At 35.4% G+C, this 25,139-nt stretch overlaps 4 protein-coding genes and 1 non-coding gene across 7 annotated transcripts; 3 read left to right on the top strand and 2 right to left on the bottom strand.

The window, feature by feature from the left end:
* The first annotated feature begins 4,506 nt into the window (after window positions 1-4,506).
* On the top strand, window positions 4,507-6,693 carry LOC113359369 (endoglucanase 8-like). Its single transcript, XM_026603016.1, has 7 exons — window positions 4,507-4,569; window positions 4,687-4,893; window positions 5,015-5,422; window positions 5,533-5,625; window positions 5,716-5,883; window positions 5,983-6,258; window positions 6,370-6,693. The coding sequence occupies exons 1-7, from the start codon at window positions 4,507-4,509 to the stop codon at window positions 6,691-6,693; spliced, it is 1,539 nt and encodes a 512-aa protein (XP_026458801.1).
* Window positions 6,694-7,813: 1,120 nt separating this feature from the next.
* On the top strand, window positions 7,814-9,972 carry LOC113361196 (endoglucanase 8-like). The gene is made up of 6 exons (XM_026604519.1): window positions 7,814-8,130; window positions 8,274-8,681; window positions 8,803-8,895; window positions 8,996-9,142; window positions 9,259-9,549; window positions 9,649-9,972. Exons 1-6 carry the CDS (start codon window positions 7,882-7,884, stop codon window positions 9,970-9,972), a joined length of 1,512 nt encoding a protein of 503 aa, XP_026460304.1. The 5' UTR covers window positions 7,814-7,881.
* A 4,162-nt stretch (window positions 9,973-14,134) lies between these two features.
* LOC113355998 lies at window positions 14,135-18,397 on the top strand. Of its 3 annotated transcripts, XM_026598994.1 has the most exons (10): window positions 14,135-14,316; window positions 14,630-14,675; window positions 14,921-14,993; window positions 15,151-15,223; window positions 15,524-15,614; window positions 15,702-15,757; window positions 16,517-16,640; window positions 16,737-16,843; window positions 17,714-17,783; window positions 18,043-18,397. In XM_026598994.1, exons 5-10 carry the CDS (start codon window positions 15,548-15,550, stop codon window positions 18,120-18,122), a joined length of 504 nt encoding a protein of 167 aa, XP_026454779.1. In that variant the 5' UTR covers window positions 14,135-14,316; window positions 14,630-14,675; window positions 14,921-14,993; window positions 15,151-15,223; window positions 15,524-15,547; the 3' UTR covers window positions 18,123-18,397. The 3 variants fall into 3 exon arrangements, with proteins under 3 accessions (XP_026454779.1, XP_026454777.1, XP_026454778.1); XM_026598992.1 differs by lacking the exon at window positions 14,921-14,993 and having other exon boundaries at window positions 14,136-14,316; XM_026598993.1 differs by lacking the exon at window positions 14,921-14,993 and having other exon boundaries at window positions 14,136-14,316; window positions 14,598-14,675.
* A 223-nt stretch (window positions 18,398-18,620) lies between these two features.
* On the bottom strand, window positions 18,621-22,090 carry LOC113355997 (elongation factor G, chloroplastic-like). Its single transcript, XM_026598991.1, has 4 exons — window positions 21,730-22,090; window positions 20,058-21,472; window positions 19,425-19,937; window positions 18,621-18,994 (listed from the first exon to the last, which is right to left on the bottom strand). The coding sequence occupies exons 1-4, from the start codon at window positions 21,971-21,973 to the stop codon at window positions 18,827-18,829; spliced, it is 2,340 nt and encodes a 779-aa protein (XP_026454776.1). The 5' UTR covers window positions 21,974-22,090; the 3' UTR covers window positions 18,621-18,826.
* Window positions 22,091-22,707: 617 nt separating this feature from the next.
* TRNAE-CUC lies at window positions 22,708-22,780 on the bottom strand. The gene has a single exon. It is a non-coding gene; the product is annotated as a tRNA-Glu (tRNA).
* Window positions 22,781-25,139: the final 2,359 nt, after the last annotated feature.

The raw sequence follows: 25,139 nt of genomic DNA, 5'->3' as shown, positions 1-25,139 counted from the left end.
AATAAATTCTATATATTAATAAAAAATCATGGTCCCAACTTGGGCCAGTTATAAATAGTAATAAACTCCATATTTTAATATTAATTGGACGACGATCAAAGGGAGGAGTCCCTTAGTGATGAAAAATGGTGACTTTGTCCATCACAATGTTTGTGCAGAGAAACTGAGATTGGCTTTTTGGAAATCACAATTTCATGAAATTAAGCTCAAACTTAGGATCATCAATCAAATTGATTGCAGATTTCAGTCAAACACCATTAAACAAACAGATTCACAGTTCAAATTTCTTTAAAATAGCCATCAGATCGATTGAAATCGATCAATTTCAGTATCATTTTATTAGAAAGCAGTTCCCTTTCATCACCGGCCTTCACTGCTGCAGCAGTAATCTAGTAGATTTTTCTAGTCCCGCTATAAGGAATTTACCTCCATATATATATATATAATAGACATAATTGAAAAATTATAGATCTTGTTACATCAAAATTTAAGATAAAGAAAAATATGTATCTATAGTTGTTTGAGAAAAGGTTGTAATTTTTTGGATTGTTTTTTTTAGAAAAGGGAAGGATATATTGAAAGGAAAAAAAAATAATTACAGTATGTACATAGGATTAAGGTAATCCTAGAAATCCATCAAACAGTAAGGCAAAGAACTATTACAGTGAAACGATGGTTTCCCATTGAAATAAAACTTGCCCTACAGAGTAATCCTTAAAGATTTCTTCTGGAGAACTCCATAAACAAATATTTTGGTTATCGCATATGCGTAAGACCTCTTTACTATGTGCACCTTCTTGTTGAAGCCAAAATATTTCCAAATTATCGAGCATGTTTAAAGCTTCTTGTCGAGCAATTTTTTTTGGTAAACCTCCCTATATTAATAAAATTCATATATTAATGATTTTGTGAAGTCCCAAGGCTATTAATATACGGAGTTTTTACTGTAATTACTTTATCTTTTCAAAGATAAAGTATAACGTTTTCAATTTTTAAATCTATTTTTATATGACATGACAATAATAATAAATTAACATTATATTAGACTACTTGATTTATAATTAATTTCCTCAAAAAATTTATGACTTTTATTATAATATTACGAACTTATAAATTTAATACCTAATTATTACTCCCTTCATTTCAAAAAGACTATCCTCTGTTCCATTTTCGTCTGTTTCAAAATTGTGTCCAGCTTCTATTTATAGTCATATTTTCCCAATGAAATATCTGATATACCCTTAAAAATTTTATATACATAAATTCATTTTTAATGCACCTGATCTAATATATTAAAGAAATTTGTGTAATTAAAGAAACAAATATATCATTCATTCTTTTAAAGAAAATTTATATTAGGCTCCAAAAATTAAATTCCTTATAAAGTTTATACTCTATAAATTCGACATCTTTTAATTTTCCTTTTATGTTTCGTATTTATAACCTTTCTAATAATTTTAGGTAATCTTTATTGCTATCATTTTTGTTAAAATGAAATAGGTAAGTAACTAAGGGTAGTGAAGTAAAATATTATCTTCTCCTTAATATTTTGATAAAGTCAAAGCGGACAGTCTTTTTGAAACAATGGGAGTATAAATGAGTAATGCAATATTTTTTGATATTAAATTTAAGAACTAGTATGAATGCATTTTTCCAAAATAATTAAAATTTTGATATTCGGAGTATTTAAGTGTTAAACATTTCCCGTGTTTGATCAAAATTGTCAAACTATCTCATGCATCATGGGTAATGATTTGCACAAATTAGGGCTGTCCATGGTTCGGTTTTTAACCCAGACCAAACCTGTCCAAACCAACAAAAAAACCCGAAAAACCAGAAACCGAAAAATCCAAAGACCGAAAAATTCAAAAACGAAATAACCAATTCTAGATGGTTAAAAACCCAAATAAACCAAACAAACAAAGAATCCGAGGCTAAGTACCAAAAAATGCAATAAAAACCATAATAATATAAATCCATCTTACCATCATACTATAATATATATAAACTTTTGCATCAAAAATAAATAATATATATAAACTTCAATAAATACAGTTGAACCTCTATAAATTAATGCCACCAGGACCAAGAAATAATATTCGTTTAGCGGGGTTATTTATCTATCGGTAAATGAATATATTATTTGTTTACCGATAAATGAATATTTATTTATTTAGACGGTATTTTCTTAATTAAGAAGTTAAAATGTATAAGAGAAGGTGTACAAATTTACCTAGAGGGTATTGGTCAAAATTCTTATTAGTAATCCAATGGTCATAGAAGAAAGATAACCAAGGATTAACGGGTGTCATTTTTAATTTACGTCATAGAAATGTGATGGACGTCGAACATCTTTTAAACTATCCTAAAGAAAATGATGCAATTATTGAATCTCCAACAGACGAAGAAATTATTGAGTTAGTAATATATGATGAGAATGATATTGAACCAGATGATAGTAGCATCGTACCAAATATGTCATTCAAAGATGCCTTTCAAGCGATGATCACCATAAAAAATTACTTGCTACAACATGAGTAAAATATTCCAAAAATTATGCAAGCATTACATAAAATTAAGGATGCGGTGCATCAACCATAGACGAAGAATTAACTTCACATTTTAGTTTACTTCTACATATACTTTTATGTAAAATTTACTAATTATGTATATTGGTTTATTCTCATATATATTTTTTATATATGAAATTTAGTGGTTATTCGTTTATATTTCTATAGGGCCTTTAAGGATTCAATTTTTTTTATTCATTAATGCATTAAGCGAGGTTATTCATTTATCCGCTTGGCCCAAGTCGGGACCGGAAAAAATTATTCATTTGGCGTGGTTATTCATTTATCGAACATTCTTTTATCGAGGTTCGATTGTATACTTGTAAATAAAGAAAGTTTAATTATAATTAGAGCTAAAATTGAATCATATAAATTTAAATATATATACCTTTCATGGGAATATGATTTTTTTTAGTCTTTTTCAAATAAGATGATTTTTTGTTTACGTATAATAAAATGAATCTAATAGTTAAACTTTGAATTCTATTTAAAAATCAAAGTTTTATTAAAAAACAGAAAAAACCAATAAACCGGTAGGACGGTTTTGGTTTCTAATACAATAAACCAAGCATGATCTGGATTGGTTTTTGGTTTTCATAAGACACATTGGTTTGGTTCTCGAGTTTTTAGCACAAAACCAAGCCAAACCGAACCACGGGCACCCCTAGCACAAATGCATGCCATTTACCTACAAGTGGCCTTTCAGTATGTGTCCATGGATACACGATTATCCAGAACCAATTCAAAACGGGTTGATTTGTTTCTGAGTTCTAAAACTAAACCACCAACAACTTTGATACCAATATCATTGTGATACAGGCGATGCTACATCTACCGTAATTACCACCCCAAAAAATCCCGATAGGGAAACTACCGGTTTTAGATGTCCTCTATCATTGAGACTAGAAATTGGGAGAAGTGGGCCATGCACTTGTATGAGTCGGATTTCTGATAGGATTTTTGTTGATCAAGCTAGCATTTTCGTTGTGACATAGTGATTAAGTCATTTATTGATGATATCAGAAAAATAAAATAATAATAATAAATAAAATAAAATAAAAAAAATTGGTGCCCGGTTTGTCGCTAGGATACCAACCAATGTTTTGTAATAACTTCGTTATTTGTTTTTCAATAAAGCGCCCCTTTTAGCATTATATTCACTAAAAAAAACTATCCAGAGTATCCCCGGGTACTGATTATTTATCTAGTTTAGTCAATCCATTGAGAGACAATCTAGTTTTGATCGTGGATTTTCTCGTTTCAACTGTGAACATAGAGAAAAACAAGGAAGAGGACTAGAGTCACTAAACCAAGAGAAATCACTTTGTTCTAGGTTATAGGGATCGGGTTGTTTTTCCGTTTATTTTTCTGTTTTGGAAGGTTTTTTCGTCACGCTCCAGCCAAATCCACAAAAATCATCCTAGCATGGGAAGTTCGTTAAAACTCAAAAAAGGCGTGTGCAAGTCACTGTCTCAAAAATTTATATATCTCCTAAAATTGGCAATGTTGGATACCGAATCAGAATGATCTAATTAAACGTACGTATTCAAGACAGATACATCATCATGAATTGATCATATATAGCATGCACATAAATCAAAAAGATCCATGCAGTTATGTTGTTCATCACTGTGATGTATAAGGTTTGTTAATTACGTTACACATAGCCTTTACTGGATGTACCAATCCTACACTTCAATGTTCTTGCCAACTATAACTTATCCTTTATATCCTTTAAATTTGTAAACTGTATGCTAATGAAGAATTCCCATTCTATGTTTGTTAATAAATTCAAATCAACTTTTTCTCTGAGTTGTTTCCATATATATAAGAAGTATATTCCTATATAAAACATAGACAAAGAGAAAGTAAGATACTGAATCAGAATTATCGGCAGGAAGAATCCCAGACATTGTTAGAGAGCAAGAGAGAAACAATGGGGCAGTCGAGGTCATTGTCGTGTTCAATAATCACAATGTTGATAGTAATATTGATCATGGTAATGGTAAACGAGAGTGTTGACATTATTATATTAGTCCCACATTGTTGGGCAATCTAAAATCCTGCGGTTTATAATCTCTTAGAGCCTCTCCACTCATTGCCAATTGGTTTTGAGTTGGATGCCCATATTCTTACGGAGAGTCCTTCGGCAGGAAGGGAATTTTCGAACAGACATAGGAAAAAACCAAATAAAATCAACTACGCAGACGCTTTAACGAAAAGTATATTATTTTTCGAAGGACAACGATCAGGAAAATTACCTGGAAATCAAAGAATAACATGGAGGAAAGACTCTGCTGTCTATGATGGTTCATTAGTCGGGGTACGTATCTTTTTCGTATTATTTTTTGTTCTTTTTATTTTTGTTATTGTTGAAAGTTTGCATAAGTTTTAAGAACGAGGGGCGAAGGGATTGACTGAGAAAGATCTGTTGTTCATATTAGGTTGATCTATCGGGAGGATACTACGATGCTGGGGACAACGTCAAGTTTAATTTTCGAATGGCGTACACAACAACTATATTAGCCTGGAGCGTATTGGAGTTCGGCCAACTCATGGGTTCTGATCTACAACATGCTATAGATGCAATAAAATGGTCAACAGATTATTTCATTAAATGCACGAATAACCCCGACTTGATTTATGTTCAAGTTGGGGAGCCTTATAGTGATCATAACTGTTGGGATAGGCCAGAGGATATGGACACTGATCGAATGGCGTATGCTATTAACGCGACGCATCCTGGCTCTGAAGTTGCAGCAGAAATGGCTGCTGCATTAGCAGCTTCCTCTATTGTCTTTAAGTCTATCGACCCTGCTTACTCTAAAACACTTCTTTATAGGGCAACACAGGTATTATTCTATATACGCCGGAGTCATTAAATCTCTTTTGTGCGCATAGTTTTCTTTTTCTCTTCTTAATTTGGCCGCCATGAAATGTCTTTTTTCCTTGCTATTTACAGGTTTTTAACTTTGCAAATACTTACCAAGGAAATTATAAAGACAGCTTGCCGAATACTGTTTCCCCTTTCTATTGCGATTTTAGTGGTTTCCAGGTAAATATAAAATTAATGTCTTGTGTCAACCTTTGTTCTTCACATGGCCAGATAAATAAATGTATAACCCGACGATATTGTTTTTGGTAGGATGAATTGGCCTGGGGTTCTGCATGGCTATACAAGGCTACACATGATCCTGTCTATTTGAATTTCCTCAACGCGAATATAAAAAAATTGGAGTCGGAAAATTACGTTAGTTATGCCGAATTTGGATGGGATAACAAAGAAGCTGGCATCAACATTCTCACTACCATTGTGAGTATAGGATTGTCTCTTGAGATTTTATAAAGGTTTGAATCGTTTGGTTTGCTTGCAAAAATTGATCACTCTTGTTTGCATTTCAATTTTGTCCAGCAACTGCTTTCGAAAGGATCGTCACTCTCCAAGTATTTATCCAACGATGGAAAGGAATACCGCTTCAATGCAGATAGATTTGTTTGCAGCATATTGCCTGAAAATCCCACGAGCGTAAATTATTCTAGAGGTGGCTTAATTCACAAACCTGCAGGAAGCAACATGCAAAATCCATCAGCAATTTCGTTTATTACTCTTGTCTATGCTGTCCATTTAGATCGTGCCAAACAAGCCGTTCAATGTTCTGACGGAACTACTGTTACTCCACAAAGAATGGTTGCCATTGTCAAGAGCGCTTTCTAAGTTGGTTTTCAACTTTTTCTGTGAGAACTTTTTCACACTGCAATGCAACCTATATAGCTAAAAATTCTCTATTTCTTGAAACAGGTGGATTACATTTTGGGAAAAAATCCATTGGGTATGTCATATATGGTGGGATATGGTAACAACTTCCCAACTCGAATACATCATCGTGCATCTTCAGTACCATCGCTCGACCAATATCCACAACGTATGCACTGTAAAGATGGGACACCCTACTATGAAACCTCAAATCCTAACCCAAATTTGTTGATAGGAGCTGTTGTTGGAGGACCTGATATCATGGATCAATATGCCAATTCTCGACAAGAATTTTCTGCATCTGAACCTACAACTTACATTAATGCGCCTCTCACCGGGCCGTTCACTTACTTTGCTCACAATACTTAATTACATGTTTAATATCTACAATGTATACTAAAATTGATCATTCAATTCTTTCTGAAATGTACTTTTAAATGTATCTATCGATAACCCTCATTTGGGTTTTTAATGAATGGCAATTGAATCCACAAGGCTTTTGCATTTCAGATGTTTTTCGACTTATTTTCCTTAGTATTATTACATTTACAATTGCGCAGTTAGTGCGTGGTGTACCATTTTTATTCCTTTAGTGAGTTAACAAAATAAGCCTCAAAGAGACTCCAGAGGGAAGTACAAAGACAAAGCCAAATTGAGCCCCGCGCAGGCACGTACCCTAAGAAGTCGAAGCAACTGTTTGCAGCCAGCTGAACTGCATTGTCCTTAGCCCTGGCCCCTGCCTCAGAAAGTGAAAACCAAAAGTACTCCGTGAAAATGATTCATTTGGACAAGCATCTTCCCGAGGTTAAATTGCAGCACACATTATAACCCTCTGTCAAGGCCAAGAGGGTTGGTCCAGTTTGTCCTGTATATCGAAAATCCAGTGTGCTGGTCAGGATGAGTCCCGAAGTCACATCTGACAAACTTTTGGAGCTTGAAACTTCATTAGCCGTTTTATATATTCTGCAAAGACGGAATAACAGAGCCCATAATTCAAAATGTTATTTATGTGTACGCTTGTTTATCGATTTTTCCATTAGTGTCCATAAAACGCGTTGGTGGTAATGGCAACCCAACCAACAAACACTTTTAAGAGGTTTCTCCTTTAAAATGCAATCTCTTAAAACTTTTTAAATCCTTCTGATCCGATTGCCGTGGATATGGGTGATCACCGGAGTGCTCGTCGGTTTGAATCGACTTTCCTTGAGATAACCCTCTTAAAGACCTCCATTTAAATCACTTAAATGCCTTGACCAACAAAGTAACCAAAAATGACTCTGCAATTAAACTTAATTTTCCTAATTAGTTAACATTAAATACATAATCTTACTAGGGAAATATTCACCAACAAAGTAGCCAAAAATGACTTTGTAAGTACACTGATTTGTATTCATTGCACACTGATTAATCATCTCACCCTCTAACTATATAAATGGGAGAGATTTCATAGTGAAATCCATATAGAAAGAGTGAACGAGAGAAAGAAAAGCACTCCAGTAATCTAGGAATACAAAGAGAGAGAAAATAGAGAAAGATAAAGAAAAAGAGAGAAACACAATGGGGTGGTGTCCATATACATTTCCGATAGTTTGTATGTTTTTGATAGTATCAGTCATGGGTGTGGTAAGAAATCCTGCTGCAACTGTTGATATTAACGTAATCAATGGCCACCACCACCATAATTATAAAGAAGCATTGACGAAGAGTATATTGTTCTTTGAAGGACAACGTTCAGGAAAATTACCATCAACTCAAAGAATGAAATGGAGGAAGGATTCTGCTGTTAATGATGGCCAATATGCTGGTGTAAGAAGACATTTCGATATTTATTTATTTATTTATATATATATATATATATATATAAGATGTGGTATATAGGCTTAATTTATTTTCGATTCCAAGGTAAATACATTATTATGTTGCTAAATGTTTGTGAACATTATTATTAGGTTGATCTATCTGGAGGGTATTACGATGCAGGCGACAACGTAAAGTATAATTTTCCCATGTCATTCACAACATCACTGTTATCATGGAGTGTGATAGAATTCGGAAAATTCATGGGTTCTGATTTACGCTATGCTAAAGAAGCAATTAAATGGGCAACTGACTACTTGCTCAAATCAACGGAAACACCTGGTGTGGTTTATGCTCAGATCGGAGACGCTAACATTGACCATAGCTGTTGGGAAAGGCCCGAGGATATGGACACTGATCGAACCGCTTTTGTTGTTAACCAAACCCATCCCGGCTCTGATGTATCGGCTGAGATTGCTGCTGCTCTTGCAGCTTCTTCCATTGTCTTCAGATCTTCAAACAGGTCATATTCCCACATACTCTTAAGGAGGGCTAAACAGGTGAAAACAACCTCTTCTTGGTTATGCCACTGCTTGAAAATTTTCATATGTTATCTCTTTTGTTTAGCAACCTGAAAATCTTTTACCTATTTTGAATCATTTTATTCATGCTGTCGTACAGGTTCTTGAATTTGCTGACACGTACCGAGGATCTTACAACGATAGTCTTGGGAAATATGTTGGCCCTCATTACTGCGATTATGGAGGTTATAAGGTACATATGCCAATAATTTTCTGCGCGTCGTTTTGCATACAAATGAATATACTTCCTTACTTTGTGCATTTACATGTCTCTAATGGAAATTCAAATGTAGGATGAATTGTTATGGGCTGCTTCATGGTTATACAAGGCTTCAAATGAGAGGAGGTATTTCGACTATGTTATGAGGAATAAACCTAACACTACAGAGATCGTGATTAACTGGGATGATAAGGGCGCTGGTACGAACATGCTTATGTCCGTTGTATGTATGCCCGTTCAAATATATTAGAAATCATCATAAGAAAATTGCTTATTCCTTCCCTGCATTTCTAGCAAATTTATATGTTATAATAATGCAAGTCTTGTTTTCTGTAGGAATCGATGAGGAAGGGTAATGGAATACGGGATGAGCATACTAAGGAATCTTTCAGAATTAAAGCCGACGAATTTGTTTGCTCTATCGTACCTGAATCACCAAGTAAAACAGTCGAATACTCGCCGGGTGGTTTACTATTTAAATTAGGAGGATGCAACTTGCAGAATCCAACAGCAATATCACTTTTGTTGCTTGCATATGCTCGCTATTTGAATGAAGCAGACGAATCTGTACGCTGTGGCAATACTATTATTGCTCCGTTGAGATTGATTAGCCTTGTTAAGAGCCAGGTAAATTATCCAAATAATGCATGGACGACTCGGTATATAGTTTGCGCCTCTGAGGCATGTTCACGAACAAAGATTAAATTCATTTTGTTGATTTTGTAGGTGGATTATATACTGGGACACAATCCGATGAACATGTCTTACATGGTAGGATATGGTAAGAAGTATCCAAAATTTATACACCACAGAGGATCAACATTGCCATCCATGGATGAACATCCGGGAAGACTAAAATGCCAAGATGGAAGTCGTTATTTCAAAAGTTCAAAACCCAATCCTAATGTGCTGGTAGGAGCTATAGTTGGAGGACCAGCTCTAAATGATTCATACCCGGATACTCGTTGGTTACCTTATTATTCAGAACCAACAACTTATGTGAATGCACCTTTTGTTGGTGTTTTGGCTTACTTTGTGCACCATCACTGATATAAATAAATTGGTAACTTAAAAAATTCTGGTTTAAAAGAATTCATATATGTTATGTTTTTTGGACACTTGGATCATTTCTCTTGTGTATTATTTTTCTATTTCTTTTGCTTTGGACACCGGTTAAGAAAATTACTTTTCGACTTTAATTATTAGCATGTTTGAATACCGAGTAAGAAATTGTTTGTTATTTTTAGAAACGAAAAAAATCAGAAGCTAGTTTGGTACACAACTTCAGAATGACTTTTAAAAGAAAAATAAGTTATCGGTTTGTGGAGCAAATTGTTTTTGCTTCTTCAAATCCACTTATATTTCTGATATCAAAACATATTGTCCCTTCAAAATTAGTTTTTCAATATCTAAAACAAAAAAATCAAAAGTTAAATTATGAACAAAATTTTAGAATGATTTTTGGAAAAAAAAAGTTATTTGTAAATTTCTCTTTCTTCTTCTGAGATTAATTTCTACTACACACCCTCTTTGTTACTTCTACTTTTCTCTGTGTTAAAGTTAAAACAAACAATCCCTTGTAGAAAGTTGTCTTTTTACCTAGAACCCTTGAGAGCCGATGGATAAGAAGAAGTGGATAACCAGTTCATTTTTTTTCAATGTCTCACTTTATTTTAGCCTCCAAAAATCAAACCTCATTTCTCCTTCAAACCCTAGAAACAGAAATTTTCAATTCACTCTCAATTTGTCTCTTTTCGTGATGAAGAACAGGTTTAACTTTCTACCGAAAGGGATCATACTAGACATATTGACTAGGGTACCAGCAGAGTCTGTTCTAGACTGCAAACTGGTATGCAAATCATGAGGAGGTCTTATTCATCATCCATCCTTCTCTCGGCTGCACTTCAATCATCTTGATTCTGGTAAGCTAAGTTTTATTCTCTTAAGTTGTGAAAATAGGGATTCTGTTGATCAAGGGCTGAAAGAATTTTATTATACTGAATATGATGAGAATTGCCATGCGACACCATTCAATAGAAAAACAAGGATGGATTTAAACCCTCCAGATAAGAATTATTCTTTTGTTGGTTCGTCTAATGGATGAATCTGCCTCAATGAATGGCGTGGACCGCGTGGTGGTGTAACTTCAGACAATCGTTATGAATATCATTATGGACCTGCTTATATCAGTAATCCAATCACCAGAGAATACATAATTCTTCCAAATGTTGAAGGACAATACATGTGGAGTGGATTTGGTTACAGTCATTTAACCAACGAGTACAAGGTTGTGAGAATCTCTTCTTACTCTGACGAACCAAATTTTGGAATCCCACAAGTATGCTATTATGTGTTGGTACGTTTGCTAATGGAGCTCTTCATTGGGTTAACTACGACAAACAAAACATTCTTGCTTTCAATTTGACTGATGAAAAGTTTAGTGAGCTTCCACCTCCACCTTGTGGTTTTCCAGATTATGCTATTTCACTAGGGGTTTTGGGTGATTTCCTAAGTGCTATTTATTTTAGGGGTTATTGAAGAAGAATAAAGACAATTGTAATGACTTGAGCTGGAGCAAAGAGTTTAGGTTTGATTCTTTTGAAAATTATGTATCGCTGCCATTTGGGTATACGAAGAGTGGTAGGCTTTTATTCTATGGGCATAGCAAAATATATATTGCCGATGCAGAAGCTTCATCAGCCAAAATGGATGTGAGTTTTGGCAAGATTATTTCTGAAGTAATCTGTCACAAGAATACCTTAGTTTCATTAAAAGTATTAGGAGAAAAGAATACAAAAACAATGGAATCCGGTGAAAGAGCAAGTTCTGGTGAGGTAATAGATACCAGTGCTTAGTCTTAGAAGCATCAACATGGAGCAAGATATCTGTAGGTAAGTATGAACTAAAACATAGTGCAGTTTTAGAATCTTATTTGATTGACAGTATGTAATGATGTTATAGTATCTATGAAATACTCTTGCAGCCTGTTATTAATCTATGTTAATTGCACAATTTGCTATTTACTTATATTAAATCTTGAGGGATAATGTGATGCTTACATTGGGAAACTCGTTTCGTGTTCAAAAACAAAGTCTGAGAAATATACGCAGGAAAAAACCTGGGAATTGGAGAGCTTTCCTGGTGGTCCTAGCCTTCCCAGACATCTATTTTGTTCTTACTTCTCAGCTTAATCCTATAATTTAGTATGTGATTTTAAGTTCCTGAAATTGGTTCCATTGAAGAATTATATTGCTTTGGATAGGAAATAACAGATAACTCTGTCTTAGTTTGTCAGTGAATTTCTTAAGAATAGGGAACACGTTTAGGCAAAACCTTGTCATGGCATGTGAAGGGGGTGTGATTGTTTAGAGAGACAGAGAAACATTCACTTTGAATAGTGTTGACAGTTGGAATGAGAGTGGATATACAACAAGCCTAGTTTTAAGAAATAATTAGCATACAAGATTGGTTTGTTTATAACCATTGAGTTCGGCTGTTTAAGTCTTCGATTTGTCTTCCTGCAATTTTAAAAAAAAGTAGCTCCCTCTGCCAATATTAGCATGATATCCTTTTTTGGTAGAATGAGTTCTCCCACTTAATATGTTTTGCTATCTGATAACAGGGCACCTTTCTTGAGCATTATTCATTAAATGTGCTGCACTTTGTTAGTTCGTTTCTTGGATTTACCATTTATCTGCTAGTTGTGGTTTGAAAGGGCCAAAGAACCAACTCTGCGGCCCATGTTATTGATCCAGGACAGTCCATGGAAGCTTAGTGACCAGATGTATAACGAGGTGATGCTCATTGCTCATCATCTGGAGATTTGATCTCTTTACTGCTCTAGAATGCTACTGTTATTACTGCACAAAGCAGCAGAACAGTAATACATTTCAATCAGGTTAGGCAGTTGGGTGGGAGTGGTGCCTTGTTTGGAAGGGGCATACGTCAATCTGTAACCTTAATGAAAGTTTCTAGTGGACCAAGTAGTTGACATGAGATGCGTCTGTCAAACACATGAACCTCGTCTAAATGGTCGTCGAGTGTTATGAGATACAATTTCGGGGTTAGCTTGGTTAACTGCTGTCACATTTCCCCATCATCAAGCCGCAAGTGCAATCCCTTTTCTTTCTTTTTTGTAACCATATTTTTGGATGAGAACTGAGTACTGATTTCTAATAACCAGTTAGCACTAGACATTAGACAATGCTATTGTAATTTATGGACATTTACTGCACTGGACATTTTTTATGCATCAGAAAATTAGATTCTGATTCAGTTTCAAGAAAATGACTACTAAACTGCATTTGAGCTACAGTACTATCTAGGGCTGCACAAAACCGATTCAACCCACCAACTCAACCCACACCCGTCGGAAATTACCCACAACCGACCCAACCCACATAGGAGTGGGTCGACTATGGGTCACAACATTAAAACCCATAGTATGGCGGGTCGACTGTGGGTGATAGCTTCCCTCACCCGACCCAACCCACCCACCCACCTAAATATTTCTAAGTTAATTCTAACCTTTAGATTACCTATCCTAGATTAACCACAACCGTTGAAGTAATGATATATGATCTTAGGCTTTAGTATAGTAGGAAATGGTAATGTACTCATTTATCTTTTGGGCTTTGAACAGTTGAACTCATTTCTTGTTATTGTTAGCTTTATCACTTTGCATGCAGTTTGTAACTTTGCACCAACTTCTTACTTTTCTAGATTTTTATTTTGTAAACACTTTTAAGTAACTTCTTATGATGTTAATTGTCTACGCTTGACTTGGGGTCAGCTTTTTGATAAAAGCTATTACTTCCAATCTGGAAGAGTCGTAGTAAGACTGTAAGTCTGTAACTGTAATGTTCATTGTATTTTATGGTGGGTAACCCACCACCCACCCAATTCAACCCACCGTAATGTGGGTCGGATGAAAACCGACCCATTGTAATGTTGGGTTGGTTACGGGTGACAACTTATATTACCCACCATCAATGGGTTAGGTGGTGGGTGAGGCCAAACCCGACCCAATTCAACCCATGTGCAGCCCTAGTACTATCGATTCAACAAACCGATAAGGCAAAAACCACCCTCCAAACATGCCTATAGGCCTAGTACTTAAGACCGATTTGCTAAGAGATATCCTACTGTGGAGTCGTGGACTACCGGGAGTACTTTGTGTAATTTCAAATAAAATAAAGGGTAGATAATGTATTTCGTACAATTAAACTCCTGCTCTCGGGTGTAGATTTCTTTCCCGTCCAGATTAAACCCTAGCCAGCTTTCCCGTCTCAAATTTGAACTCATTGATTCGATAATAAGCTTCGATCCGAAGGATCTCTGCATCATTTGACCTAATTCGGCTTCGATTAATCTAACTTCTGCAGCAACCACAAGGTAAGACTCGAAAGAAATTTGTTTAGAGGGATTTCTTTTTAATAATCAAAGAAATTGATTACAGATTTCTATCCCACATAATCAAACAACCAGATTATCTGTTCATTGTTCTTGAAACTACACATAAGATTGTCAGTCCGTTTTTGTTCCAATTTTAACAAATCTGCCTAAAAAGATTGAATAACAGCAACATCGATTTCATATTTCATTTAAAAAGAACAATAAGAGTTCCATTCAATAACTTAGTCTTTTTGTTGACTCAATTTCGTTAAAACTCACAGATGAAATTGAATTTGTTTGCCTGCAAAAACAGAGTAAAATATAGTCGACTCGGAAATTTCACGGTTTGAAGAATACGGGTAAGTCTCTATTTTCCTTTTCTAAAACCTTCTGCAACTAAAGATCTTCAATCTATTTTATAGTGCGACCTGAATTTGAAACTTTAACAATTTTTTACAATGCTCAATCACTGTTTGATAAAATGGCTTGAAATTGACTACAGTTTTTAACATGTTAAAGAGGTTTTGATAAGTGGGTTTGTTTATGTAAGGTTTTAGAGTATTGGGTCCTCATAATAATTGTTTCCGTTCAAGCTCCGTTCCAGTTTTCTGGTACAGGTGTGTCTTTCTTGCAAGGAAGTTAGTGTCAAGTGATTCATTCCAGAAACAATTCCTCAAGTATAAAGTCATTTTCCTCTAATAATTGCTTTATTTTGTCTTTAGATGAATCAACCAAAATATGGCAATTGTTGTACATATCTTTGCATACAATAACATGTTTGAATGTCTGGTTTCTAATAGATTTTTGCTGTCTGCTTTATTGATATGGTGCCAGGGGACTCGGCAAAGCACTTACGGGGGAGTTTCTTCTTTGTGGACATTGTGCTGTTGTTTCTTTCGCACTACAGGTATGATTAGTATTAGCTCTTCAGAATAAATAGGTGACTGGTGGCTAGTGGATAATAATAGCCGCTTAAATAACTTTCTTGCCAGCTGAGATTACTCACTTATATATATTATATTGTAGGTAAAATGCAATGTCTGTTCAATATCTCATGTTAGTCTTTGTTACTGTTTTCCTGTATCAAGTTTGTTTCCGTCGTCGGCCTCCAACCGTGCGTGGTCATTTAGTTTTAACTGTGTTATCGAAAGCATTGTTAATCGTTGAATTATGGTATATAAACCCTTGAAATTGTTGTGTCTGGCAGGATATTAGTTAGCAGTAGAAAAAGATGCATCAGAGAAGGCCTCATGGAACCGATGGTTCAGATTTTTCTTACCGAATGGTTGTTGATTCAAGTAAGCAATTATGCTGAACCTCTCAATTGTTATATATGTTTGCTAATTTGCATTTTTTATTTAGGGTTTTCATTTTCTCGTTTCTAGGATACACAAAAGTTGCAGAAGGGAAAGCTAAACTTAAAAGTTTGATCACCATTCAGGTATTGTATAACACCTGTTTGTAGTATAGGTAGTTCAGAAGCATTAGTATTTGTTTTTCAATTGGCAAATTCTCTTCTGATTTGTGCTCTAACTTTCGTCTTGTTGCTTAGTTTAATCAACTGACTGCTTCTCATGCATAATATGAATCACCTTTATCCCATTGTTATATTTTGGATATTAAAAAGACTAGTATATGCTGTGTGGGAGATTATTTAGGGGTGTACTCGCAAACAAAATAACAAGGTGACTTTTAGTACGTGATTCCTTCCATTGTACATTGGTTCTGTCGTTAACCGAAACCTTTTTTTGTTTGTGCAAGGCATGGTGATGGAGTTCATAAGTTGTGTAAGGGAAAAACGTGTAGTGTATATCCGTGGTCCGCATAGTAGCTGTTAACATTCTTTGCTTCTTAGCTAGCTTTATGCCTTTATTAGGATATCTGAAACAAAAAAGTCTATGATAAATCAGAATACTTTGAAAGAAGAATACCTTCTGCGAGAGTATGAGTGCACGTTTATTTTGGAAAGAAATTGGAAAATACATCTTAGATTGAAAAATGATTTCTTTACTTGAACTGGACTCATTTTGGTACTAGTAGTCAATATCACAAACTAAGTCTTCGTACGTAGGATATTTTTGGACCTAGGATTTCATGGTTTGACAAGGCTCCCCTTTGGCTTACAAGGATTATCCTGCATAACTATCTTTTTCCTGTATGTCATTGCACTTACCTTTACTTGGAATGCATTTCCATGCAGGTTGTGGCTCAAATTTTAGGAGCAGTCTGCACATTTCTGTTGCCACCAAAGCAGGAGATTTTCGTTAAAATTGCTATCATATCTATCATTAGTGGTTTCATTTCTCTAATGAGTGGAGAAATAGGTTTGTGCAACAAAAATTCAAATGTTCCGTTTTTCGTTGAATTAATTTTTTTGCATTTTTCTAATAAAAGGATGACACATTTGTTTTCTACTGAAGGTCGAAGCCGTAGCAAAGCAACTTTGTTGAGGTTTTATACCGTCGGATCTTCAGTTGCAACTTTGCTTTCAGTTGTGTGTATAGCGGCAAACAATACCTTATCAGAGGTAATACTTGTTGTTTATACTTTTGATGTTGACTCTCCATTCTGTGTTGATGATTAAGGTCTACGATTTGTATCTGTATGAACTATCTCCGTCCTCAGTTAGTTACATTCAAAAACATTAGTTACCATCAGAGACCAATTCAATCAAGCGACCAATCATTAAACCAAATAAGAAAAGTTGGTTGTCTATTATTTTGGTGAAAATGGATGGATCGGCTGAAATCAACCAAATTCTTTGCCTTGAATTAATTCTTCCATCATGTTTATTTGTAAACAAAAACAGAAATGAAGATGTATTTGCTCATGTACTATAGTAATTGTGGCGACTAGAATGCTTATAAGATAATTATTCCCAAACCAAAAGCATTTGATGGTTATAGAGAAAGGATGTTCGAAACCCCTAATAGTCTTGTCAAAATGTAGCATCATCTTACCTAGTAAAACTACTAAGGTTCGTCACATTGTTGCACAGAAGAAAATATAACAACACTTGAGCACAAGGAATTGTGGTTAGCCCCTATACTTAGAGAATAGCCGTAGTGTCTGAATATTTGAGCTGAAATGGTGTCCTAACTGACATGGCATCTCAAATGCAAAGTGCATCCAAAAGATCTTCCAAATGTACTAGTCCTTTTCAGCTGAAACATAAATAGTACTCTAATTTAGCTCATTTGTTTTGTCTGTGTAGTGCCCTTTCTTTATTTCTGATTAGATATCTTTTGATTCCTAACAACTGCCACTAGTCCATTTATAGAAATAGTGAGAGTTCAGTGCCATCCAAGATGATAACATCTCTTCTCTTTACTATAACTCCTAAAGTTTGGTCTAAGGATCCTTGACAAGCAATGATACATTTTATGAACTTAAACAGGTTATCCAAGATCCAAGCGGCTGGACATCCAAAAAATTTGAACTTATAGAGGCTGCTCGTGTGCTATTTAGTAAGTCAAACTCTTTGTTGAAACACGCAAACATGAGTACACTTTTGTCCACTGACTTTACGATGCTCACTTCTTTGATTGGTTGTTTCGTTACAGATCTACCTTCTTCTTTTCTTGAAAATGCATAATTTAGAAAAACCAATCAAAGTTGTCTCTTTTGTTAAGAGTTGACTGGCAAAATTGGATTGTATGGACACCCTCTTGTTAGTCTCCATCTTCATATATTCATCATTTATGTTTCTTTATTTTCTTTTGCCAGGTGTACTGCTGCAGGTCATTGTAGTAACTACAACGCTCGCACTGGTTAAGAACATGTCCCCTCCCAAGAGAGCTTCTTAACCTTTCCATGATCTATTTTTTTGAATCATTTCCAATTTTGTTATTTACCAAAATTAGCAGGTATAACATTTGTATCACACAAACAGCTTTACTAATGGAAGAAAATATTTCTTTTCTGTAAACTGTTTGCACTACTAACTTTGTTATTGGTGGATGTATCTGTCTTGTAGAAGTTTCTTAATTATACTTAAAATCATCTTGAAACTTGTTGTTCCTTGGGCTACATTTTGCTTGAATGTTCAGTAGCTTAGAGAAGTTCACATTTATTTTTATCAGTAAATAAATGAATTTTGATCAGAGTTCACATTTAATACTTGAATGAAACAAAACTAGAATTTCCAAATGTATCTCCAAAATCAGATAATGAATTTTTGTGATTATATTTTCTCATTGTCTCAAATTAGACCGAACCATGTCTGGATTAGAAATCATGATTGTCTATGATTGTGCTCAAAGGATTTTTGCTTCATGGATCAATCCAACTTGCTCCCTGAAATCTACAATGTGCAGTAATCCATCTTTACGAGAAAACTGATAAGGTCTAACAAATTATCATGTGCAAAATAGTTTTCTTTTGCTCTGGAAAATTATAATAGCTCGGACATCATACAAGCACAAGAGTATATCTGGAATCATTAATCACCAAGATGAAAAATTGGGATATATGTTTGTTTCCCACAAGAAGAGAGAAATCAATGAAACCTCTAAGCAGCAGCTTCTTGCTCTTTTGCAGCAATTTGGTTTTGAATATGTTGAGGAACAACATCAAACTTGTCCAACTGCATTGTGTATGATGCACGCCCTTTAGTCATTCCCCTGAGTGTACTAACATACTGAAACATCTCTGCCAATGGTACCAACGAATCTACAACCTGCAACATCCCAAAACAAATGCGTGAGAGAATGATTAGCGCAATAGCACAAATAAAATAAAACGATAGACAAAAATTCAGGATCAAATCTAAGCACAAAATTCCCACCCTGCCAGCATCAACTACCTAGTACCTACTAGTGTCACCAAATCTAAGCACAGAATTCTTAAAGAGGAACCTTGTTACTAGGATGCATTCCACAGTGTAAATGAGACCAGCTGGGGAAGAGGGCAAGTTCGATAGTTTATAAGTTCTGTCTATGATGAGTGCTGGAAATAAATGTGAAAAGCATCCAGGGTTTGCGATGGTGCTATGAAACGCACACCCTGGTTTCATCCTTAATACTTACCAGTGGCTTTGTTGAATCCATGTTTTAATAATAAGGAAGCAATAACACAGAAGAAATGAAGGAAAATGCCATGCTAAATACCTTGAGGCCACCAGGTTTATCACCAAAACTGTTGATCTGACCTCTCCTAGAGTTGATGTCACCAATGACATCACCCAGGTGTTCTTCGGGTGTGACAACCTCGACTCTCATGATTGGTTCCAGGAGCCTCGGAGCTGCTTTCCTCATCCCTTCTCTGAAAGCTCCTCGTGCTGCCACCTGGAATGCCAAGACACTAGAGTCGACATCGTGGTAAGATCCATCAACCAATGCAGCTCGAACATCAACAACAGGGTACCCAGCGAGGACACCATTGCTCATGCTTTCTTCCAAACCTTTCATGACACCTGGTATATATTCTTTCGGAACTGCTCCTCCTTTTATCTCACTCTTGAATTCATATCCACTTCCTGGTTCCAATGGTTCAAACCTTACTGTTATATCCGCAAACTGTCCACTTCCACCAGATTGCTTCTTATGGATGTACTTAACTTCTGAGACTTTCGAAATACTTTCACGGTAGTTCACCTGGGGTGCACCAACATTAGCTTCTACCTGCAAAGATATCAAAAATCAGATGGTATCATGTTACATGTGCAAGACAGGTTTTGCATTGCAGGAAAGCAAATAAACTGTTCACGTCTAACGAACACAAGAGAATGGAGGAACACGAACCTTATATTCCCTCTTAAGTCGATCGACGATGATCTCAAGATGCAACTCTCCCATTCCTTCAATGACGGTTTGGTTACCTTCCTCATCTCTTGAGAAATGGAAAGATGGGTCTTCCTGTGCAAGCTTGATTAGCCCATTTGCCATCTTGTCAATATCTGCTTTAGTCTTGGGTTCAATTGCAACCTTAATAACTGGATCAGGAAAGTCCATGCGCTCAAGGACAATAGGGTTCTCAACATCAGAAAGTGTTTCACCGGTGATTGTATCTTTAAGACCTGCAATAGCAACAATATCACCAGCTAGAGCTACCTTAACGTCTTCTCTACTATTGGCATGCATTTCTAGAAGCCTTCCAATTCTCTCTTTTTTTCCTTTATTTGCATTCAGAACATATGACCCTGCACTTAACTTCCCTGAATATACTCTACAAAATGTAAGAGTCCCCACAAATGGATCACTCATGATCTTGAATGCCAAACCAGAAAATGCTTCGTCATCACTCGGAGCTCTTTCGTATGTGACATCTGGCTTATCGGGATCAGTTCCTGTCATAGCTGGCAAATCAAGTGGTGAAGGCAAATAATCCACAACTGCATCAAGCAATGGCTGAACCCCTTTGTTCTTAAATGCCGAACCACACATAACTGGCACGAAACTATTTGCAATGGTTCCCTTCCTAACCAATTTCTTAATGGTTGCTTCATCAGGTTCAACTCCTTCTAAGTAATTTTCCATTACTTCGTCATCTAAGTCGGCTATTGTTTCAATCATCTGCGTTCTGTAATCTTGAGCCAATTCTGCAAGATGAGCTGGAATTTCCTCATATGTAAATTTTGCACCTAGTTCTTCTCCTGACCAGAGAATAGCTTTCATTCTCACAAGATCAACAACTCCTTGGAAATTATCTTCAGCGCCGACTGGAATTTGAAGCACAACTGGTTTAGCACCTAAATTCTTTACTATCATATCCCTCGTCCGGAAGAAATTTGCCCCAAGCCGATCCATTTTATTAACAAAGCAAATTCGAGGAACACCATACTTATCAGCTTGTCTCCACACGGTTTCAGACTGTGGTTCAACACCAGCAACACTGTCAAACAAACATACAGCACCATCCAAAACCCTAAGAGCACGTTCCACCTCAAGTGTGAAGTCAACATGCCCAGGAGTATCAATAATGTTAATCCGATGGTTATCCCAAGAGGTAGTAGTCGCAGCAGAAGTAATAGTGATCCCTCTTTCTTGTTCTTGCTCCATCCAGTCCATTGTAGCTGTTCCTTCATGAACTTCACCAATCTTATAGTTTCTTCCAGTGTAAAACAGAATTCTTTCAGTTGTTGTAGTCTTTCCTGCATCTATGTGAGCCATAATCCCAATATTACGGTAGTCCTTCAACGGCACCGCACGCTTACTCTCTGCAAATAAATAACCCAAATAACTAAACATACCCTGTATAAATGAGCCCATATGTCACACATACATAGTACAAAGGATGGACATTTAACAAACACACACAGTTCAATAAACCCACAATGGAAATATAACCAAATTATGAATTAACTAAAAAATGGCTGAAATTCAACAAAATGAAGACATTGGGGTCACCAAAATCACACCAAGAAAGTAAAATAAAGCAAAAGGACTGCAACTTCGTAAGTAAAAAGGGTTGTACCTTCAACTGGTGCAGCCATTGCAACAGGAGAGAAACGTTTCTTCTGGTCCTGCAAAATTGAAACCTTCGATGATTTTGAAGAGAGGTGAACATTTCCAAAGAATTCTGATAGAGATGATGATCGATTTAGACTGTTAAGTCCTAATAATCTACTGGTGGGAAGTGAATTTAGTCTTCTTGAACTATGTACGTTACATAGTGATGAACTCGAAGCTGATGATATTCTCATCGTATCTGCCTTCATACTGACTATCTCTCTGTGTGTGTCTGTCTCGATTTAAGAGATAACAGAAGCTACGAGAGGTTGTTTGCTTACCCTCTCAATTCTCTCAAGCTTTCAAAGATGACACATTTATCCGTTTTTTGGTTCCGGATAATCCAGATAGCCCACATCGTATGTGATTACCCTTGTTCCACCCACTAATTCCTAAAATAACCTCCCATTTTGTATTCTTGTTTTATACTGTCGTGAATTTCAATGTGTAAAAGTATAAAATTGGATTAGTAATTCTTCAAAAGTTGCAAATAAATCACTTTTTAATATAATAATAAAATTGTTGAATGTTAATACTGGGTGATCTGAGTTCGAAAATAAGCCTTATAACAGAATTGCTATATTAAGATCATTTAATACGACGAAAAATGAGAAAATTATGGCAATGCCGAGTGTGTACCAGTACAGGTATGTGTTAACTTCAAGCATTTTGTTGGAGATGGATGCATAAAACAAAAACATGGACAAAGTTTGTGCAATTTGCGGGGTAAATGATATTATGGAAGATATAACTCCAAGGGTTGTCAAAGTACCACGTCTAGCTTGTGATTGTATCCTCATATCAATGGAGAAGGTGGGAACCACGACAACACCATTGACAGGTCTATCCGAAACTGCAAAATAAGGAAAACTAGGATAACTTGATTTGAGTGGCTAATCAGCACTCTAAAATGGCATCATCCATTATTTAGACAAAAAAAAAGTTCCGTTGCCGGGACTTGAACCCGGCTCTCTCGGGTGAGAGCCGAGTATCCTGACCACCTCGACTACAATGGATTTGTGCCTAACTGACGATTAAAAAAAATAAGAAGAACATAAAAGTATGACTACAGAACTCCATTTGTTAATGTTAGGGTTTGGGGAGGTGCCAAGTCCGTCGCCTAGCGCTCTAGGCGATCACAAACACAATTTATGTCCTATGACAGATGTCTATGCCGCTGAATTGTTAAATAGCGAATAGAACACGGTCTCCATCACAAACAAAAAGTAATCAACTAAAAAAGAAAGAAAAACACGACAAATTGAATCTCATGCTCTTTCTCACGAATTCAGTCGAAAAAATCTATATTTACTGCATCATCTCTAGTTCAGTAGTTCCTAATCCTCTATCACCACCAGCATGCCTGGCCTCATTAATCTCATTGAAATCCTCTTGGACCATCTTCCATTAAAACTAAATCAATCACGTTATCCCCTTAAAACTTGATTATTATTTTGTTTCCATATTTTGATCATTGATTGTTGATGTTGCATTGATATTGATATTCCACCGTATATAAAGACTATTATAACTTCGTATAGTTGAGACCAAGTAAACTAACTCCAAGTTACTCAGTTCCTTCAATATCCTTGTACCCACTACCAATATGGTCTATGCACGTGAATCCTAAGATAAAGTTCACTATCTTAAGTCGCTTCAACTGTTATGAAGACTTCTAACAATTAAACATTGGATGTTCAAAGGTCCTTAACAATATTAGTTCAAAACAAGTTTATTGTTCAAAAATTAATTTATGGATCAATTTGAAAATAGTCCAAGCAATGATTTTATCATTTGGGAATATTTAAAACATCAAAAGAGAGAAATTCAGAACTTCTAATATTTTGACTTAGGGTAGGTTGGCAAACCAGTTTGCAAACCATACATATTTGATTTTTCTGAAATACAAGAAGGTTGGCGAACATGTACGCAAACCTTAAGTTCAGAAGGGAACTGTTCACAAACTGTGGTGATCTGAACTTTTCTGACTAAGCAGTTGGCGAACCCGGTTCACAAATCGTGTCCATCTGAGTTCACGTGCCGAGTAGGGTTGGCGAACCCGATTCAAGAACCGCTGCATCCTCTTTCGTGAACTGCCTTTGCGGTTCACGAACCATTTCACCGACGGTCCCAGTAAAATTTTAGCATATTCTTAAAGACTTAGGATTAGTTTGGTATTGTTGCGGCTTTCATAAAAGCACTTTTCTGTTGTGTTGTGCGTTGTTGTGTTGTGAGAAAAAAGCAGTTAGACGTTTGGTAAAATATTAATTAAACTTAAAGCTGATTAAAAAAGCAATCAAATTGTGTTTGGTAAAAAAATCAGATTCAACCATTGTTGTTGTGGAAAATGACAAAAACAGACATATCTCTGAAAATAGTTTTATTCAATTTTATTGGTTTTAAAAATATATTTTTTTGACTATAAAATATAAATATAAAAAATATTAGATTTACTAATTGTTACTATTATTATGATTTTTAAAAAAATTATTTTACTTAACCACTTTTTAATATATATATATAATCTTCAAACAAAAAATCAAACTAAAATTAAATAATTATTTAATTTTAATTATATATTATCAAAAATAAAATGACATCATGACTCCTATCGAGCTTTGGTTGGTAGCCTAGCAACAAGCTGAGCCCCAACGCCTTTTTGAATAGCAATGCCTAATCTATGAAAAATAAAACTACCCAACCCACTACTAGCATCATTACTAAGAAGACAGTTTTTCAGACGTTTAAAAAAACACAAAGTATCTTCACTAAGCTCTCCTAAATAGAGAAAGCAAGAACACCCAAACCATAACCATGTGCGACACATTTTTCCAGGTATTTAGTGCGTTTGCGCGAAACAGCACTAGAAATGGCTTTACCTGGAACAAATGCACGGATACCTTCACCAGTGAAGGGAGAGACACCAGTGACATCCATACAAACATCCTGGCCATTCTCCCAGTTATAATATTATTTTTATTTTTGACAAATTAAATGAAATGGTACCATAAAATAGTTTGAAAATAAAATATAATAATATTTAAAGATTAAAATATAAGAAATAAAATATTTATTGCATACATATTAAGGGTAATTTTTGTCATTTACAAAATAAAATAGGGACAAAAAGGATAAATCAAGCATTAAATTTTGGTGGGACCAAAGCTTATACTTTTGTAACTTTTAAAAGCTCCTCCTCCCCAGCTTTAAAAATTCAGGAATTTGGGAAGTGTTTTGTGTAAAAAGCACTTTGATTTTTTTTACCAAACACCAATTTTAAAAATTATTGACATATATAGATTTTGAAAGTACTTTTGGAAAAATAAAAGCATTACCAAACCCAGCCTTATATTTTCTTAGAATATGTTTAGCATT

This window comes from Papaver somniferum, chromosome 3, assembly GCF_003573695.1.
Source record: "Papaver somniferum cultivar HN1 chromosome 3, ASM357369v1, whole genome shotgun sequence".
NCBI lineage: Eukaryota > Viridiplantae > Streptophyta > Magnoliopsida > Ranunculales > Papaveraceae > Papaver > Papaver somniferum.
Note: the sequence above shows the minus strand (reverse complement) of the source record. Positions and strands in the feature narration are given on the sequence as shown.

Coding starts and splice junctions, on each gene's coding strand:
- LOC113359369 (XM_026603016.1), top strand. CDS start 4,507: ATGGGGCAGTCGAGGTCATTGTCGTGTTCAATAATCACAATGTTGATA. Junction 5,626..5,715: donor GCGATTTTAGTGGTTTCCAG/GTAAATATAAAA, acceptor TGTTTTTGGTAG/GATGAATTGGCCTGGGGTTC. Junction 5,884..5,982: donor TCAACATTCTCACTACCATT/GTGAGTATAGGA, acceptor AATTTTGTCCAG/CAACTGCTTTCGAAAGGATC.
- LOC113361196 (XM_026604519.1), top strand. CDS start 7,882: ATGGGGTGGTGTCCATATACATTTCCGATAGTTTGTATGTTTTTGATA. Junction 8,131..8,273: donor ATGATGGCCAATATGCTGGT/GTAAGAAGACAT, acceptor CATTATTATTAG/GTTGATCTATCTGGAGGGTA. Junction 8,896..8,995: donor GCGATTATGGAGGTTATAAG/GTACATATGCCA, acceptor ATTCAAATGTAG/GATGAATTGTTATGGGCTGC.
- LOC113355997 (XM_026598991.1), bottom strand. CDS start 21,973: ATGAAGGCAGATACGATGAGAATATCATCAGCTTCGAGTTCATCACTA. Junction 21,473..21,729: donor AATGGCTGCACCAGTTGAAG/GTACAACCCTTT, acceptor ATTTATTTGCAG/AGAGTAAGCGTGCGGTGCCG. Junction 18,995..19,424: donor ATAAACCTGGTGGCCTCAAG/GTATTTAGCATG, acceptor GGGATGTTGCAG/GTTGTAGATTCGTTGGTACC.
- LOC113355998 (XM_026598994.1), top strand. CDS start 15,548: ATGCATCAGAGAAGGCCTCATGGAACCGATGGTTCAGATTTTTCTTAC. Junction 15,615..15,701: donor CCGAATGGTTGTTGATTCAA/GTAAGCAATTAT, acceptor TCTCGTTTCTAG/GATACACAAAAGTTGCAGAA. Junction 15,758..16,516: donor AAAGTTTGATCACCATTCAG/GTATTGTATAAC, acceptor ATTTCCATGCAG/GTTGTGGCTCAAATTTTAGG.